Source organism: Symsagittifera roscoffensis, chromosome 2, assembly GCF_963678635.1.
Source record: "Symsagittifera roscoffensis chromosome 2, txSymRosc1.1, whole genome shotgun sequence".
Classification (NCBI taxonomy): domain Eukaryota; kingdom Metazoa; phylum Xenacoelomorpha; order Acoela; family Convolutidae; genus Symsagittifera; species Symsagittifera roscoffensis.
In genome coordinates, this window is record NC_087063.1 from 80,916,552 (window position 1) to 80,935,562 (window position 19,011).

The following is a 19,011-nucleotide window of genomic DNA, read 5'->3' on the forward strand; positions in this document are numbered from 1 at the left end:
TTCAGTTTGCCCCCGAGTATAGGAGTAAGGTCAAGGAAGTAAAACGGGAAGCAGAATAGGCAAGTGCTTCAGCGTATGCGGTTTCAGAAAAGAACTTGAAGGAGATAGCTCCCATGATTCTGGCGCGATGAAAGACGGCGGCCCACATGGGCGGCTCGGCAGCCAGAAATAAAAGAGGTGATGGTCGGAGTGGAGGCCTGAACGACTCCAGGGAAAGAAAGAGACTGGATCGTGGTGTTTCCCGGAAGCAACGGAGTTTGGCCACCCAACAAAGGGCTGAAGTTAATAAGCTAGAGTTGCAGAGCCAGCTGGGGCAAACTTGGGAAAACTTGCTGCTGGAGTATTTGGAAGATGCGATGAGAGCACCCTCATTGGCACCATCATTAATGGCGAATCCTTTTGTCAGGACGGCGGGACAGTTGCTGTTTTCACGCAGCCTGGCGGGAGTGTCATTAGAGCCGTTGACTTCATATGACAAACTCAGAATGGGGGATGCGGGTATTTGCGTGTACCAAATGCTGGTGCAAAACTTTGCTGCATATAACTCGGGATTGAGTCTAGGGAAGAGGAAAGATACCACCTGCTTCTTGAGATGGATAATGTCAGTGATGTCTGACAACACCGTCCAGACGTGCCACCAAAGAGCGATAGGAAGTATAACGAAGGAAAGGAGGGTCGCCACCGTCATCCTGAATGTGTACCAGAGTACTGGGATCGCCAAGGGGGATGGCTCAAGGCAGTCTCTAGAGAACCACGAAAAGCTTGATGAAATACGGAGGTTCTCCAACAAGAATTTCGTCGAGGATCACGATATGCATCGCAACCTGGCTCTGACAGAAGATTAATCAAGGCCCACAAAACGGGAAAAATATCAATATGTGTCTGGAGTGATAGGGACGGCATACAAACCTTTCTTGGACTCAGAAGCTGGAAACGCTTGCATGAATTTTGAAGTACCGGAGTTGTTGAAGTTCTGGGCGGAGAAAATAATTGAGATTGACCCGACGTAATGGGAAAAACCGAGCCTAGGTCTGCTACTTGAGAAGATGCCTGAAATTATCAGTGTGCCGCGTTCGGACAAAAAGGGCGAATTAAAACTGGGAAGCGGAAACGACGTCTTGTCTATGAAATTGGGGACCATTTGGAAGTTACTGAGACCATCTTGGTGCCGACATCCCCACGCGAGCCTGATTGAGGAAGTTACGGAGCGGGTGAGATTGTCGCCAGCGAAAGATGAAGATGTGGGAAATTTTCATATAGTGCACAAAATAATCCTACCTCATCAAGGGGAATCGGGTGCAGCAACCAGTAAGCTGGACAAGCTGGTAAAGGAGATGGAGCCGGAGAGCATTCTTGTGTTGGGCGGTCCTGTGTCAGAAAACAATCCTTCCAGAGATGGACTTAGCCACTTGGTTCAGCGACATAACGGAGAAGGAGAAGAGCAAGGTCCAGATAATGGCTGAGTGTTACGCGAGCACCACTGTAAACGTAGCGACGGCACTGGAATTTTTCTCGAGGAAGTGCAGTTTACAATCTCTAGAGATGTTGGAGTCCGAACACCCGTTTGTGACAGCGTTAAGCGTGGAGTCTGGGCCAGCAGTGTTACAATTGATCCAGATGCACATCAGGGGATGGAAGATTGGTCTCGAGGCGGAGATGGGATTTCCTGTGAGCGAGGAGCGAGGACCACAGTTTACCAACGAATGCGAAGTCTCTGGTGAGACCAGTTATGGCCAATCTGTGCGGAAGCCATTATCCACTACACATGGCGATGATGAAAGCATATAGTCAGAGGGTGTTAATTGACAAGGCTTTTTCAGTGCCCAAGTGTGTACGATTGGCACGGATGTCGCACCACTCTCACAAGTTGCTGGGAGAAGATACTAGGAGAAGTGCCTGAAGATCGATCAAAGAGAGGACTTGGTGAGATCTGGGTGGAAGAGCTCTGGAGTCTGGAAAACGAGGACACAAGTTACTTTGAGAGATAGAATACGATTGAAAAGGCGATGAATAGTGCACCAGCCATGGAAGAAAACGAAGTGACGCATGAGAAAATGATGGAATTTGATCCTCTGTTGGAAGCTTCAACCTGACACATGGGGAATGCCCATGCCATTGTCTTGAAGCTCTGTTTGATGTGGGACGTGGAAGAAGTTCGGTCAAAAAGGCTACCAGGTCACCAGCAGAAGGTCACTCTTTTTGTAGTGAGCACGATGCTGGCGTTGCGATGGATCGATTAGAATGTGACAAAATATCGAGAGTCGAGAGCACCAACAGTGGAGTCAATACATGCCCTTGACTACAGCGGAGGCTTGAGTTGATCCAGACTGCGTGTAAAGTACTCGCTGTGCCCAAGGAATAAAGGCACGTGGGGAGTCGCATGAGATTCTTTTCATGGTTTCGAGCGACGCTGACGTCTTGGCTGTATACGGTGACGAAGAATCACACGAAGAAACATCAGAAAGAATATCGGCAATTCCTGGCCGAGATTGGGACCGAGGCCTTCAAGAGATCTATGTTAACTCATCGTAATGCAATAACCACGGGTGGAAAAGGGTTGGTAGAGTGTCTCGAGATAACACCAAAGCGAGGGAATCGATATTGGAGGAGGACTTGGCGAAGAAATTGAGCCTGAGCTTGCACTATTCCTTCTGTTTGAATAGGGAATCTAGAGTGAAGGGTCCGCCGAATCAGGCGAAGAAGCTACAACAGCGAAAGGAATGGATGCGAGCCTACAAACAGCTGAAGGCATGGGATGAGATCGTGATCAGGTCCGATGACGAAGAAGAAATGGCAAGGCAAATTACGATGTCGAGTGTGTCAGGACCCAGTACCTCAAAGACACGGGGCACGAACTTAAGAGGGTGTTCAGGGGTTGGTTCTTGAGTCGTGAGCGGGGGAAAAAACGGGCTTAAGTGTGAACTCAGATGAAATCTGAGGACACGGAAAAGAAATTTTAGCAAAGAATTTTTTTTATTAGTACACTATATCTAATATATAAATCAAAATGCTGCATGACAATTTTCTGAATGGGCAAAACAAAATAAAATGAAATGATAGCTTACAAAGCGGAAATTCAGGGTGAAGGTGTATGCAGATTTTGATTGCTGTTTAGCGATAATGTTACAATTTTGCATGGCTGTGAATTTTGGGGTGTAGATAAAATTAAATCTGCTGCAAACATCTGTAAATGACCACTGGCACCGTATCTTGAGACGCACTCAATTTTCTGGGGGCTCACTGACAGACGATGACACGCGATAAGGATATCGATCTTGAGCCCGGGGTGTATGTGCCAGTCGATCATATTTGGAAGTTTGACCTTGAGCATTATTTAGTCTTGATTTTGGGGTGAAATGCAATTTTCAAAAATTGTAATTGAGCATGTCGGTGGAAAGGTGGACAGTTGAAGCTGCCCAATGGTGAAAATAGAAAACTTGTGTCTTGATTTAGAACTTATTCATTTCAAACTTTTTGAGTAAAACATGATTACTGGATTAATTATAGAGTAGCTTATTAATTTAGTTACTCGATTACAGAACTCGTGTCGGTATGTAAGTACCCAATTTAAATTTCTTGAGTGTGTTTTACAATGTTATGTTGAGTTAGGAAGAGTTTTAGATTGATTCATCTGAAATGGATCAAAGTTCCACTGTCTAATAAAAAGTAACTGTATATGTAAGGTTCCGACCCTGTTTTCAACGGCGTTCGCGTGCCCTGGGTATTTTGAGACCTGAGCATGGTGGCGTACTTATTTCTAGAGTGGGGTGTATTTTGGTAGTAACCTTTAAGCTGTAACGCCGTTTGTAGTCTCATGTCGCAAGTGAACCGAATTGGCTCCGACCGTTTGAGGTAGAAAAACACAAGAGATAGTGTCCCTGTCTCTTGAGCTAATGGTTGTAGGGCCTATTTTTCTTTAATCTCATATGTGACTTAAGTATGCGACTGTTAAAAATCCTTGTGCCTTGAAGAAAAGCAAGGTTCTTTTATGATTGGTTCAAAAGTGAGCAACAGCGAGAGATCAGCGAAAGCTGAGACATACCTATCACCAAATTCAATGCTTTGTGCGTGGATTACTTCAGAGGGTGATATCAAAATTTCACTAACGAGTTCACTCCTAAAAACAGGGCAGCTACTTATTCATTATTGTACTATTGTTTTTGTTCAGTAGATAAAAATCATCATTCGCATTGAAGTAGGATGAACCCTTTCCCTCAACTCCTAGCTTCTCATTATCTGAAAACAAATTTGTAAGTTATTAATTCAAAACAGGACATTCCAGGAAGCTAAAAGTTTGTTAAAATAAAGTTTGAGTTCTTTTCCCGTTCCCGAGACCCTTCCGAATTCTGGAATCAGGACAAAAATCAGTCTCATCTTCTTTCCGGAAGGCTGGTTACGTCGTCCCAACCCCCTTCCTGGTTTTCGGGAATTGCTTTGGAATGGTCTTCCAACAATAATTTCAATTGCAATTTCAGTTTGTATCGTAGGCTTGTGGTTCAGCTCGTCTATTTCAACGAAACTTGTGTTTTTTCTCATTTTCAGTTGTCGCGAAATTTCAAGGTCGTGACGTGTCTTTATTTGTGACCGAATTCTAAAAATTTATTACGTCACGCCTAACTGACCATTCCCCATTCGTCAAATCGTCAGATTAACACTACTAATCAGCTAAAACCGCCGATCTTCCCAGTTCACGGTCACATTAAAAGCTCGAAATCGCCATGCATTTTGACGGTATTCTGGTCGAATGTCACAAGAAGCCAGGACTTAACACGCGTGACGAGTTTTGAAGATGGGAGCTAACATTGAAGCTCTAGTTCCAAACTCGGAACCGTCAGATTGTTTATTTTTAAATCGACATGTTAGCAAGAAAATCAAAACGAAAGTTTGGGATTAAGAAATTGAGAAAAATTACAAACTCTCAGAATAAATTTGGTGGGATATTGAAAATTTGATTGCCAATAAACTTATGTAACATTTTGATATATATTTTTTGAATAATGTGTTTGACACTTTTAATGATTTTTGATCTTTCTGTACATATTAGTTAGCTTTTTAAACCTGATGATGCACCAAAATGTTTGTTCCGTTAACAATTTTAACGTAATCGATAAATTGGTAGAATTCAGTCTTATAGAAGATATAGTTAACAACCGACTCGTTAGAGTCTGGCCTAGTAGAATGATGGTTAGTTCAGTCAATGCTTCGGAAGCATTGAACGATCAGCTCCGAGCTCTCTGTCTGAAGGAGTACCCATTTGGATCGGGGTCATGGGTAGGTTTTCGGTTAAAAAGTTTCCAATCTAGTAGCAGGTTACCTGCAGAAAATAAGGTCTTTGTTTGGTTTGTTTCAGCAAATGTCACCAAAGCTTCCGTTAGCAACTCGAATGTACTCGAATACAACAACAGGTAAGCTTCGAGTTATATGTGGCGCATCCCTCCTTGAACCGCAGATTAGATCCATTGAGTTGAATGGGCATATATAAAAAAAAGAACACTTTATTAGCAATTTGAAATAAATTTCAAGGAGAGAGTGTAAGTCAACTTCACATTTTATTTTTATTTTACAATATTTCACATTACACATAGTTATACATAGCCCTACTAAAGTATTAACCAGGCAATCAGAGAAAATTTTAGCTGACTTGTTAGAGTCTGGCCCAGTAAAATGATGGCTAGTTCAGTCAATGCATCGGAAGCATTGAACGATCAGATCCGAGCACTGTCTGAATTAGTACCCATTGTGATCGGGGTCATGGGTAGGTTTGCATTGACTTGGCGTACATCAATTCAGTCAAGACTCATCCAGAGTAATAAAGCCGCTTGTGGATCGATTAGGTTTTTTGAGAAAGTTTAAGAAAATAAGTGATTTTTTTCCTATTGAGCATTGAACGGACATGGGCGATTTTTTTTACTAGAGTATGGGAGTGAGAAAGATCACGTGGAAACCCTTAACCAGCTGATCACTAATTTCAAGTCTCCTTGGTACTCGGAATCAGAATGGAGCGAGGAACTTCCCTCATTGAAAAAACTGGCAATCACTGATCCACACAAACTGACGCCCGATTTTCTGCAGAAGACTTTTAGAACACTTCGACTAATTGATAAGAATGTTAGTTTGATTCCAAGAAAATGCTCCATTTTAGTCTTTAGTCGGTTTTTTGATGGCAAAAGGTCAAAGAATAAGCTAAGGAAAATCGTAGGTGACAATGAGGTTAAACAATTAGCACAATCATTGGGCAACCCCACATCCGATTTAAGAGTTTAAATTTTTAAATAGGTGACGAACATAGACGAGAAGCTTCTGGATTTGAAAAATCTTGAGGAGCTTTCATTGAGTGCAAATTACATTTCGATAATCAAGTCAGAATTCTTGCCGCCCAAATTGAAGGTAAGATCGAAAAGAGCAAAATTGATCTGAAACCTAAAGTTAATGTAATTAATAGCGCTAATTTTACTATTCTGGAACTGAAATACGTTTTTTCTAGGTTTTGGAACTGAATGCAAATTTGATATCGGACATCGAAAGTCTGATCAAGAATCCGCCCCCTCTTCAGCACCTCGGACTTGCCAAAAACAGCCTCGAGAATCTATCCAGTCATATTTCCATTACATATTGGTAAATTATAGTTAATTCCAGACTGTTGGCGATATCGGTGACCTTAGCAGTTTAGTCGGCTAAAAGCTATTGTATTTTAGGTTTATTGGTTTTCTGCTAACGCTAACCGTTTTTACATGTTGAAATTAGTTATAAGATGAAATTTGACGTCAAAATGAGAAGGTTTAGGTTAATTTACTTCGTTCGGAATCGTTGACTGAAAATATATTGCCAACAATTTGGCATCAACTATAGAATGAATTGATTAGCAAACGCAAATGTTTGAGTCGCAATGTTTTGAAGTTCAGTGATTTTGAGCTATTCACTACACTAAAGGGAGCTGCTATGCCGAGAACAATTTTTGAAAGAAAAAGTATTTGTAACCGATAAAACTTAATTGTGTGGCTTAGGCCTAACCTGATGTCTCTGGATCTAGGAGACAACAGTCTCACGGATCTGCTGCTGCTAGTGGAAAATCTAAAAACTCTTCCCAAGTTGAGGACTCTGCTCCTCTGTGGAAACCCAGTCTCAGTGAGTCATTTTTTCTTCAGACCGTTTTGTCGCTCGTATTATTAATTGTTTCATTCTTCATTCCTGCTTTTAAAAAAGTGAAAAGTGGGAATGAAAAGAATTCATAAGCCTAACTGTAAGCATGCTGGCAGGATTTAGGTGCTATTCGAATCACAGGGTCCGAATGCGCGAGCGAAAATTTTCAACCTATAGAGACGTGACATAGTTAGTAGAAATACTAACCGAATAGTGAACAAGTTCAAGAGTCTTAATTAAATCAAGAACGTGTGCGCAGTGATGGAATGGCTCAAAATTGATCGTTCAGTTTGTAAAATTGAGTTTCGGAACCATAATAGTTTTTATCTGAAATTTGGAGAAAAAAATTTCTTACCTGGTCGATAAAGTTTTGTCTGCAATCAGATGTGCCTGAAGAAGTGTGACTCGGACTACTGGTTCTGAGCCTGAAGAAGAAGAAGAAGATTTTTCTCTCAAGAGATACTCGTTATAAACAACTAAGCATACATACAACAAATACCTCTGAGAGGACAGTCAGCGAACCCACTTGGGTTGCACGCGGCTGCCCTTTACACAAAATCGACATTAACAAACTTGACATTCAATTTAATAGTCCGTAACAAAAAAATTTATGCTAAATTAAATAGGTTAGAAGTATTTTGGTAATAGTTATTCAAGTTAGACCTAATTTTCATATTCTCGCAAATGAAGCTCTTATGGTTAGCTGAACTGTTTAATTACCGGCCGTCTTAGCAATCTGATCAAGTATGGTTTAGTTTATGTCACAGGATAAAACTTTTCTCCAGAGTTTCACACAAAAAAAACTTATTTGGCACTGAAAATCGCTTGTCGTAGGCCCTTACTTCCGGTTTAATTAATATTCTTGAACTTGTTCACTATTCGGTTACTGTTTCTGCTAACTGTGCCATGTCTCTATAGACTCCATAACACACGCAGGGCAGGATGAAGGCTTTTTAGTCAGCGGACACCTAACTGAGACCATGCGGCAGTAACCAGTGAACAAGCCCAAGATGGGGTTTAGTTTGTAAGATACAAATTGAACCCAAACTAATTGATATGCAACAACTGGTGAAAGCTCAATATGCTATTGTTTTGAACTCAACTCAGATCGAATTCAAGTAAAAATAAACGTGGAAAGCATGTTGTTTTCTATGATAAAGAGATTTTTTGAGCGATGTATCACTTTTAAAAACTGGGCTTCATTCAAGCTTTGCATCTCTAAAGAGACCAAGTTATTTTTTTGTAACAGATTGAACAGCTTTGATCCGCGGTGTTTTTTTGAGAATTTTGCATATCAGTTCTAGCTAAGGTTATTTTCAACAGCCCTTTTTTCGATGAGCTGGTATTTCGATTATATACAATGAATTCAAATAAATTCTTTAAAGGTTCACTCGCATGCAGTTTGGCCAAAGATCGAAGCAGAAACTTCAAAAAATCGTAAACATATAGCTCACGAGCAGTTGTAATTCCTCTTTTACCGAATAATGATGTAACATTTTTCTGATTTTTCGTGAAAAAATATGGTACGAATTACGTGTAAATTAAGGATGGGTAAAAGGGCATTCTAGCTTACACAACCATAAATGAGGATACCGTATTAATTGATAGATTTAACAATTTTATCATAATAACGCAGTAATACCCATCGAGAAACATAATGCCTAACTTTAGAAAGGATTCTGCATTGGCGACGCAGCTTTGCATTAACAGTTTTGCTGTGCTTACGAAAATTAAGCTTGGAATCTAGTATTATTCCTAAATATTGGAATGCTAGAAGCGCTTTTGTTTGTTATATTAACTTGTACTGTTTTTCAAAGTTTAGACTTAATTTATTTGCCTTTAATCCATGAGAGACTTTATCCATATCATTATTATTTTCTGGAATCCCGCAAGATAACCTATTTATGTTTGTATCGTCGGCAATGAGAAAAACGTCGCAGCTTTTACGTGCTAATCGAAGAACCTTAATGTAAATCAGAAACAGTAATGGACCGAGTATGAGCCTTGGAGTTTGCCCAAGATGATCGTTCATCATTCATTTCAACGCATTGAACTCTTTTTGAAAGATAGCTTTTTATCCAAGTTGAACATGGCTCATCCAAGCCATAATAACCCATTTTCTTTCCAAGATAGAATGATCCAGTGTATCAAACGCTTTTTTAAATCAATCTGAACAACGGAACTTCAATGATACCTTTGTAAGAGCGAGTTTTTCAATAAATTCTGCTATTTCATCTATTGTATTATGCTTAGATCTGAAGCCATGTTGCTTGCAATAAAATAGTTAGTTCCTCCATGTAATTATATGTTCTGACATACATACACTTTTCTAAAATTTTACTCACACAATTGAGCAGAGAAATAGATCTGTAATTTTACTTATCTAACTTCGGTCCTTTTTTAAAAAATGGAAGCATTTTAGCTCTGTTTAATACAGCTGGAAACTTTCTGCTTTTCATTGAATAATTTATCAGTTTGGTCAGATGATGAACAATTTTACTGGATGCAACCTTGATTAGTTTATTACTGATGTCATCAATTCCTGCAGTTGTCTTCCTTTTCAACTGATCAATAGTTTTACTTATTCCTGTCTTGACAAGGATAAATGTAATTTGAGAATTTCGGCTCGATTGATATATCAAACGATGTTTGAGGTATAATTGAACTTAACTTTTCACCGATGCTGGCGAAAAAAATATTTAATTCGTTGTTTATATCAGGTTGAAAAGTAATTTGCAACCATTGTTAGCTAGCAATTATCTAATGACCGCATTCTTTCTGGATTTTCCTTTTGTTGTATCTAAAAACCTATAAACTTGTCCTGAGTCACCTATACAATTTTCAAACTTTTCACAGTAGAACCTTGATTTAGCTATCATCAGTTCTTTTTCGACTTTTAATCTTTGGATTTTGTATCTTTGTAAAGCCAATGGATTCGACAAGTTTAAGCTCCACGCTCGATAAAATCGATTTCTTTTTGAAATTAAATTTTTTAATGTATTTGAAAACCACTTGGTCTTGTTGTTTTTGGATACGTTTCTTATTACTATTAGGGCAAATTTGTGGAAGACTCGACTGAATTTTTCTTCAAACTCAGCAAAAGATTCATTTGAAATATGTTGCTGAGGATTAAATGATTGCAACTGCTTTTCGAGCTCTGTGTTTAACTGCTGAACTTGTTCATCGTTTTTGATGAGTGATGTGTCTCTATAGCTGACCTTGCTTTCATTTTTAATTTCTTTTAATAAAAACTTGTAGTTCAACTGGAATATGAGCCGAAAAACCTTGATTATACAAAAGGTGTAGTTTTTGATGATGTACATCTTAAACTATAAATTGATCTAGGCAAGTTTGTGCCATTTCCATGATTGTTGTTGGTTCCTGATTGAGAATATTGAATCCATTGGAAGTTATGACATCTAAGTATTTTGATGTGGCTAGATTATAAAGCATTATATCGATGTTTATATCGCCACATATAATGACGGGAGTGTTTTTTAGTGATAGACGATCAAGGAGAGAGTCAAATTGTTCAATAAAAAACATTTTGTCAGTCCTAGGAGGGTTGTATATCACGACTAAAATATAAGTTTTTTTCATTATTCTAACTTGCATACTTTTCGCAAGTTTACATTTTATTTCTTTGATCACCTCACAATTTTTGTCAACTTGAATCATTACACCTCGTCATTTCATTCAAATTCTCTTTTTTGATATCAATGGTTCAATCCCAGTTATTTTATAACAATTTATTTAGTATGTTTGATTTAGCCATGTCTCAGTTAGAGCTAATATGTTAGGTGGTGACTCAAGACTGCCTATAAGCGCTTCTAGTTCATCGTGGTGTTTTTTTTAAAATAAATCTTGTATTTATTTTTGGTACCTTTCAAAAGTGAGCAACATGGTTTTTAGCACTACTAGCACTTTGTTGGCTTGAGGATATCATTTCATTGTTTATAGAAGCAGCTCTCAACGTCATTGAATGAGTACTCTAGTTGTATTCCTCCTTCATATAGACCTCTTTTTCATTGCACCACCTCATTGTTTGTATATTTGAAGTAAACAAATCCCTCGCGCGTCAAGGCAGATTCTATTCGGGCATCTTTTTTCATCGAATTGAGGAACTTGACTCTAGGTGCAGTCAAATACTCAAATATATTTTCACGTCTCTCATCGTAGAAGACTGAAAAAGTTTCTTCTTATTCCTTAAGAGATTGACTTTGCCGATTCTTTTTGCGAAGCGAACGATCATAGTTCGTGGATGATGTTTCCTCGTCGGAAATTGAATGGCAATTTAAATGTCAGATTCCGAAACATTAGCTTCTATTGCGTTGGCTATTTTGTTGGCTTTCTAAATACTTTCTTCATTGCTTTTTTACATTTTTCGTCCAATTATTCTGACGTTGTCTCTGCGGTTGTATCCTTCTATAAGTTCAGCTTCACTACGAGCTTCTAGGTCACATTGTCGCCCCTGATAGTCTGTTATCTTTAGCTTCATCGAGTATTTGCTTCTTTAGCAATTGCATTTTATGGGCTATAGCTTCGTGAACAGTTTTAAGGAGTGTCGTTTTTATTTCATTTATAATTGTTGCCATTTGCGAGTCTAGAGTTTGTTTGCCTGAGCTTTTAAGATCTCTGACCAGCGATGTTACTTCAATTTCGTCTAATATGGGGCTCAACTCAGAACAAGATCTTTTCTACTTTTTGTCTTTCGGAGCGATGGGAGTTTGATCTTGATACCTCAGCTCTGGATAATCAATAGTTTCGTTTGAACTAATATTGCTGGCCGAAGCTCCTTGTTCACCTACATCATGAACCATGTTACTTTCCATTTCGGCTGCTGAAACTATTTAATAAGTTTATCATAACAATTAGGCTGTCATCTTCATCTGGCGAGTTCATTCAACGAATACTCCAAATTCGACTTTCTGTTTGATCCTGATTGCTGTCTGTTGGAGCTTAACAAGAAGTTCTTCAAAATACTTTACAATGAATCAAATCTGTGCAATTTGTGCATTTTATGTGGCTGCAATAACTGTAAAGACTTAAAGAAACTCAATTTTACAAACTGAACGATGAATTTGTGTTTGATACGAACCCTGGGATTATAGTCCTAAACCTTCTGTTGTTGTTTTTGTTCCGACTTGCGATACTAAAGTCACCGATTATTTGTGCTTATTTACCGATTATTTTTTTCAGACAATTTTCGACTTTTTAATTAGCCTTTTTTGACGGAATTTTTTTGATATCTTCCAAAAGGTATTGTTGTCCTGAGCTTAAATTTGAAAAGATATTTTCCCTTTTGAAAAGATATTTCCAAAATTTTTGTCAAAAATGGCTAGTTAAAAAGTCGAAATATGTCTGAAGAAAAAAAATTCACCCCGAGCTCAAATATTCCGTTACTTTCAAATCGAAAAGTCGGTAAAAAAATTCATAACCCGAAAGTGAGTCAAGTACTCCTAGGGGTTGCAATTTTGCAACCAATGGTGGTTGCTCATTGCTTTATAATTTTCCAGGTATGACGTTTTCTATGAGTTTCTAGAAGTATTTCAAGAAGCATTTATTAACAAATATATTTAATAATATCTCTTGAGAAATAAAGCATCGTCTCCTAAACCAAATTGTTCTAAAACCGTAGCAAGCTCCTATTTGCTTAAAGTACATTTAATGCATTTGAGTTTTTGTAATTTTCGAAGCTTCGTTTTTGATTGGCTAATTTTGCTTTTCGCGCATATCTGTCTTTGTTATTCAGGACGCCACCGATATTTGTTTTAGAAAAATTTAAAAGTGAAATGAAGGGAAACTTTAAAGTGGATTGAAGCCAAGAGGACCGGTTCCAAATATCAAGCGCTTTTTGATTGCGGAATCACGAGATAAAAGACATACCATTTCTAACAGAGGTTAAAAGCCAGTTAATTGGGAACTGACTTACTCATGTGGTCAATTGAGTCGGTGTTGTCGTTTCAGTTGATGCCAAGTTACCGTGGCTACACAGTCGACAGTCTCGGAAGTCTCACCAGTCTGGATGACGTCATAATCACTGCCGACGAGAGACACGACTTCAAAGGCCTGAACAAGAGAGGGACTGAGCTACTGAAGAACGAGGCCAGGCTTACAATTAAACTTCCCTTTGTTAGGGGCCTGCCTAATCCAGCCGCCGAGGTAGATGAGGTCAGATTACATGATATTCATACTCTATTAGCTCTAGAGGTGTGCGGCAAAAAAAGTAGACATGTCCTGAAATAGACACGTAAGCGAAATAATTTTTTTTTCTGTTCTCGATTGGATTGGCTTACGACGAGTCTACTTAATGACCTTTTTGCTACGTAACCAGCTCTAGGATATCCTTCAATTCTTTTTAATTTTGAAATTCTATTCGATAAATAAACCACTCACAGTTGAAAAAAATTGAACAAATACCTTTATTGAATGTTTCGTCAGATAGAATGAGCTGGTTCGCACTTTAACTGTTTGCAATGTTCTAGGCCGGTGCCTCTGAGTTCCCAGTGATTGAGAGGAAATACTATCTCAAGTTTCCATTCATCTCCAATGTAGAGAAGCGACTGCTCAAGTCAAGTGAAATGCTAAATGAAGGCCAGGAGAAAGAAAATGCAGCCAAAAAGGTGGGTTTTATTACAAACCGGTGTTAAATGACTCCGAGCTGCTTGACTTCGAAAAGTTTTTTATATGACTTGAAATAGCAAATCGAAAACTAAAGCTGAAAATTTGAAAAATTGTGGGCTTAGCAATAATTTTTTGTAACGTAAATTTAATAAGTAAGGTTTGCTTCGCAAACCCAAATATAGCTTCCTGATTTTTTTCAGGCTCCAAAGGGCAAAGCAAAGTCACCAGTGCAAAAGTCAATCGAAGAGCTGGAGCAAGGTAATGAACTCTTTTATCGTGACTGGAGTTTATCTTTATGGAAGTTTAAAAAAAAACATTTTAAGAAATTGTGCGCACAGTTAATTTGTGGCATTTAGTTTATTTTAAAACTTTTTATTAAAACCTCATACAAAAAGACATTGAATTACAATGTTTCATTTAAAAAACAGTTATTTTCACTGATGGCATAGTCATCGATGGTTTTTATCGCTCCAAAATAGCGTTTTTTTTAATTATGACCTTTGTCGAAAAGTTGAGACCACCATGTATAGTACAGTGCTGATTTAAATTAACCGGACAAATTGCGTTAAACTTGAAATTTAAAACGCGTTTTTCTCAAATTGGGTTAAGTTTAGATGAAAACTTATGAAGACAAAACTTGCTTGAAAGTTTAGCAGAATTCTTATGGTGTAATTTGTTTTGCGAAGTTCGGGCCCAACATTTTACCCCAAAAAAGGGTAACTTTGGCTTTTCTTAGTTAATCAAAAATTTCGCCACAAATACCCAGTCAATCACAGACTTAATAATATCAAAGTGAGCCCCTTACAAAGCCCAACAAACTTTCAGAAAGATATATTCTCCAAAACTTTGTATAAGTTAATTTATTTTTGTTTGATAGACAAAAAAGGTCGTTCTTACTATAAAAAATACCAACTATTTATTTAAAAACAATTTTCAATTTTTTTTTGGAGAATATACTTTTCTTAAAGTTTTTAGGCCTACATAAGGAGCTCACTTTGATATAATAATGTCTGTGATTGACCGGGTATTTTTTGGCGTAATTTTTGATTAACTGTCGTGAGGCGATCTTCGGTACCTCGTTATTTACTTGTTCTTTTGCAGTCTCACTGCAGATTGATGTTAATTATACTAACCGAGGTCATTGTGCTAAACTATATTTAATACCACGCAGAGCGTGTTCATTCTCTTCCGATATCTATACTGTTTGCTAGATAAACTTTGTTCAACTTTAAAACTCATGTTCATTCAGGATAAACTTCATATTCAGAATATTTATTCGAAACCAAGCAATAAAGTGATTCAAGCAACTAATTATTCAACTCTAAAACAACTTACTTATTGTTCAAACAACAAAGTTTTAATCCTAAAAGCTCGGTAAATCTTATGGCGGAGCCAGCAGTTCCTGTGAACGAAGACAGGACTGACCTGTTAGGCATTCCCTCTTTCTGGGCGAAAGCCTCCATTAACCCGCCATTCCTGTGGGAATCTTGGATTGCTCAATTTTTCTTGGCCGCTGGTCTGAAGGATAATATCAATCCTCACGATCTTTTAACCGAACCCACTGAGGTTGTTGATGAACCTCCGCCAAGACCTGAGTCAATTGCTGATGGCGAGGACGCTGGAGCGGCCGAAGCCTGAAGACAGCGGGATCAAGCGGCGATTCGAAGAATTAACGAGTTAAACTTCGAGAGGAGGAGAAAAGGCCCTCGGATCAGTCAGAATTGGTTTTATCACGAAGCTGAAGCCCGTATGAAGTCTCGCTTGTTCTTCGCTCTGGGGAACGAAGGGAGGAGACGATTCGCTGACTCATTTCCTCACACGGACATCAGTAATATTCCTTTTCGTGAATTTCATAATGGCTGTGAAACATTATTCAAGGTTGAACGAGAATATACGGTGGAACGTATCAAACTGTATAACACGGTTTTCATGCTTGAAAATGACACTTTCTCGTCATTCTACGCTCGTCTGAGCGCCCAAGTGGCTCTGTGTAATTGGCCTCATGATCAAGAAAGTGAGACTTTGAAAGTCCTCTTTATTGGACGAATTCGAGATATAGATGTTAAACAACAACTTATCAAGGCTAAGGCCGATCTAGATGGCACCTTCAAGCTCGCACTTGAGTGCGAAAAAGGGACAAATACATCTGCCCAATTCCAAAAACTACTTCCTCATAATCAACATTCAAATGGTATCAAGGTTAAAAAAGAACCTACTTTCTCCATTCAATCATCTAGAGGGAAACGGAATTATCCTCAAAACCAAAGTGATCGATAAGCGTCACAGAACAATCTAACAATTAAGTCATGTTACTTTTGTGGTAATCCTTTTAGTCTGGAGCACCGAAAATCTTGTCCACGTAACGTGTAATCTCTGTCGGAAACGAGGTCATTTCGCGAAATGTTGTAATTCATCGAAACGACGTGTCAATCTGGTGCAAGAAAATGAGAAGTCAGGTCCCTCTGGATTGTAATTTCATAGATGTAGACCAGGATAGTGACCCAAAATTGAGTAAGTGCGAATTGTCTGTTAACCAACTAACTTGGCTTGGATATGACATTAATGAGGACGGTTATTCTCCTAAATTTTCAAAGATCGATGCCATACAAGCACTCAAACCACCGAGAACATCAAAGCAATTTCGTTCTTTTATGGGCACGTTAAACCATTTGCAAAGGTTGATTCCTGATTTGCATACCCATACTGTTCATTTACGGGCATCCTTAAAAGCCTGTAATAAACAGTCGTTCTTGTGGGGCGAGGAACGACATAATCATTCTGATTGCGAAAATTCCGAGTCTTTATCACTTTGATTCATCGAAGGGTTCGAGGGTCAAATGCGATGCTAGTCATAATGGTTTAGGAGCTTGCCTCGAACAAGAAGTTGAACCTGGAGTTTGGGCTCCAACTACTTTTGCTTCGCGTTTCCTTAACAATGCGGAGGTTAAATATAGTACAAATGAATTGGAATTATTGGCAATCGTTTGGGCCTGTGAACATTTCCGTACTTATCTGTTAGGTACACGTTTTCAAGTGTTGACCGATCATAAAGCTATCATATCAGCATAAAATGAAAATTATAATAATAAATCGTATCAGTCTCGTCTTGCTCGTTGGGCAGATCGTTTGTTACCTTTTGATTTTGAGGTTATTCACGTCCCAGGGGTCACACTGGGGATAGTCGATTATTTATAACGTTATCCTACGTTTCCAGTTCCCGTTTCCAGCATAAGTCGACGCCCTCTTTTGGCAAATAACGCAAACAATCCATTTGCATACTACGATATGATTGGTTGAAACATTGAGTAACACTATTATCGCCCCCAATCGGCGAGTGACGTAAACAACTAGTACCATTATACCGTGATACAAATTGAACGAACACCTCTTGCGGCGGCAAACAATTTTGATCCCACACCGTAGAGACATTATAAGAGTTAATAAAAGAGAGGGCCTTTTGGAAAGCCTCAATAGATTTAACTACGAAAGGTTCATCATATTTAGAGGGCTCAGGAGCTGGAAACGTAGGATAACGTGATAAATAATCGACTATCCCCAGCGTGACCCCTGGGACGTGAATAACCTCAAAATCAAAAGGTAACAAACGATCTGCCCAACGAGCAAGACGAGACTGATACGGTTTAATATTATAATGTTCATTTTATGCTGATATAGCTTTATGATCGGTCAACACTTGAAAACGTTGTAACCTAACAGATAAGTACGGAAATGTTCACAGGCCCAAACGATTGCCAATAACTCCAATTCATTTGTACTATATTTAACCTCCGCATTGTTAAGGAAACGCGAAGCAAAAGCAGTTGGAGCCCAAACTCCAGGTTCAACTTCTTGTTCGAGGCAAGCTCCTAAACCATTATGACTAGCATCGCATTTGACCCTCGAACCCTTCGATGAATCAAAGTGATAAAGACTCGGAATTTTCGCAATCAGAATGATTATGTCGTTAAAGGCCTTATTCTGTTCCCTCTCCCCACAAGAACGACTGTTTATTACAGGCTTTTAAGGATGCCCGTAAATGAACAGTATGGGTATGCAAATCAGGAATAAACCTTTGCAAATGGTTTAACGTGCCCATAAAAGAACGAAATTGCTTTGATGTTCTCGGTGGTTTGAGTGCTTGTATGGCATCGATCTTAGAAAATTTAGGAGATCAACCGTCCTCATTAATGTCATATCCAAGCCAAGTTAGTTGGTTAACAGAGAATTCGCACTTACTCGATTTGAGAGCCCATCCTTCCTCATCAAGTCTATGCATGACCTTTTCGACCAGTTCGTTATGGCCTTGAACATCTCCTTTAGTGACTATCAGAATGTCGTCAAGGTAACAAATAACACCTTCTAGCCCTTGTAAGGTACAATCCATTGCCTTCTGGAACTCGGTAGGCATGTCAGTCAGCCCATAAAATCCGGTCTTGAATCGGTACGTTCCCGTCGCCTCGCTACCTAGAATATTGAAATTACAGTGACTGAGCTAGTGAGTGATGACAATGGCAACTGACTAAACGCATACTTCAAATCCAAGGACGTGAACCAAACCTTTCCAGGAACATTTCTTGTTATGATTTGTGCCGCGGAATCAATGAGTTCATCAATATTCGGCATCTGGTACTTGTTTTTCCAGATCTGAGCGTTCATTGGCTTAGCATTAAGGGCCAGTTTAATAGAGCCACCTTTCTTTGCAGTTAGCACAATCGGTGCTATGAAGAAATCAGTCGTACACTTGTCCAACTTTTCAATATGTCCTTGCTCCACCAGAAGTTTTATCTCGTTTGCGACCCTATCCTGAATATGAATCGGAACTTTACGTCCTTTAATTTGACGTGGCACCAACGGGAACTTGAAGTTAGTATAGACTTTATGATGTTTAGATCGGCCCAAACGACTGAACAGATGGGCGTATTTCTTGGTAAAGAAGGAACTCCAGCATTCTGATATCGGATCCGACGAATTATACTCCAGCGACTGAACTGATTCAGCTTTCAACTGTGTAGTAACAACACCCAGTTGCTCCTGCAAGTCCAAACCAAGGAGATTACGAGCTCTGTTCTCCGAAATGAGGACCTGAGCGTTATCCACCCTCCAGCCACCAGAAGAAATTGGGATTTGGATCGACCCAAGTAGACGAATGGGCTGCTTATTATAGTCCACATACAAGGTGTCAACAGGGTAACGTGCGATATCGCGAAACTCAATTGATGTATTTCGTTGCAGAAGTAAATCACAGCA

General features: G+C 39.0%; 2 protein-coding genes across 8 annotated transcripts in view; one reads left to right on the plus strand and one right to left on the minus strand.

The window, feature by feature from the left end:
- Positions 1–12,005, minus strand: part of LOC134840616 (uncharacterized) — a 193,774-nt gene extending 181,769 nt beyond the window's left edge. The window contains exon 1 of the mRNA XM_063856549.1: positions 11,985–12,005. The gene's annotated coding sequence lies outside the window, so the exon portion shown is untranslated. The remainder of the gene's footprint in view (positions 1–11,984) is intronic.
- LOC134840615 (leucine-rich repeat-containing protein 43-like) overlaps positions 5,087–19,011 on the plus strand; it is a 34,490-nt gene continuing 20,565 nt past the window's right edge. For 4 of the 7 annotated variants that reach the window (XM_063856541.1, XM_063856545.1, XM_063856543.1 and 1 more), the window contains exons 1-9: positions 5,087–5,271; positions 5,351–5,405; positions 5,915–6,108; positions 6,277–6,387; positions 6,485–6,615; positions 7,005–7,125; positions 13,108–13,311; positions 13,626–13,763; positions 13,965–14,022. In XM_063856541.1, the coding sequence (XP_063712611.1) occupies positions 5,179–5,271; positions 5,351–5,405; positions 5,915–6,108; positions 6,277–6,387; positions 6,485–6,615; positions 7,005–7,125; positions 13,108–13,311; positions 13,626–13,763; positions 13,965–14,022 (1,105 nt within the window). In that variant the 5' untranslated portion in view covers positions 5,087–5,178. The remainder of the gene's footprint in view (positions 5,272–5,350; positions 5,406–5,914; positions 6,109–6,276; positions 6,388–6,484; positions 6,616–7,004; positions 7,126–13,107; positions 13,312–13,625; positions 13,764–13,964; positions 14,023–19,011) is intronic. The other 3 variants (XM_063856544.1, XM_063856547.1, XM_063856548.1) reach the window with 1 other exon arrangement.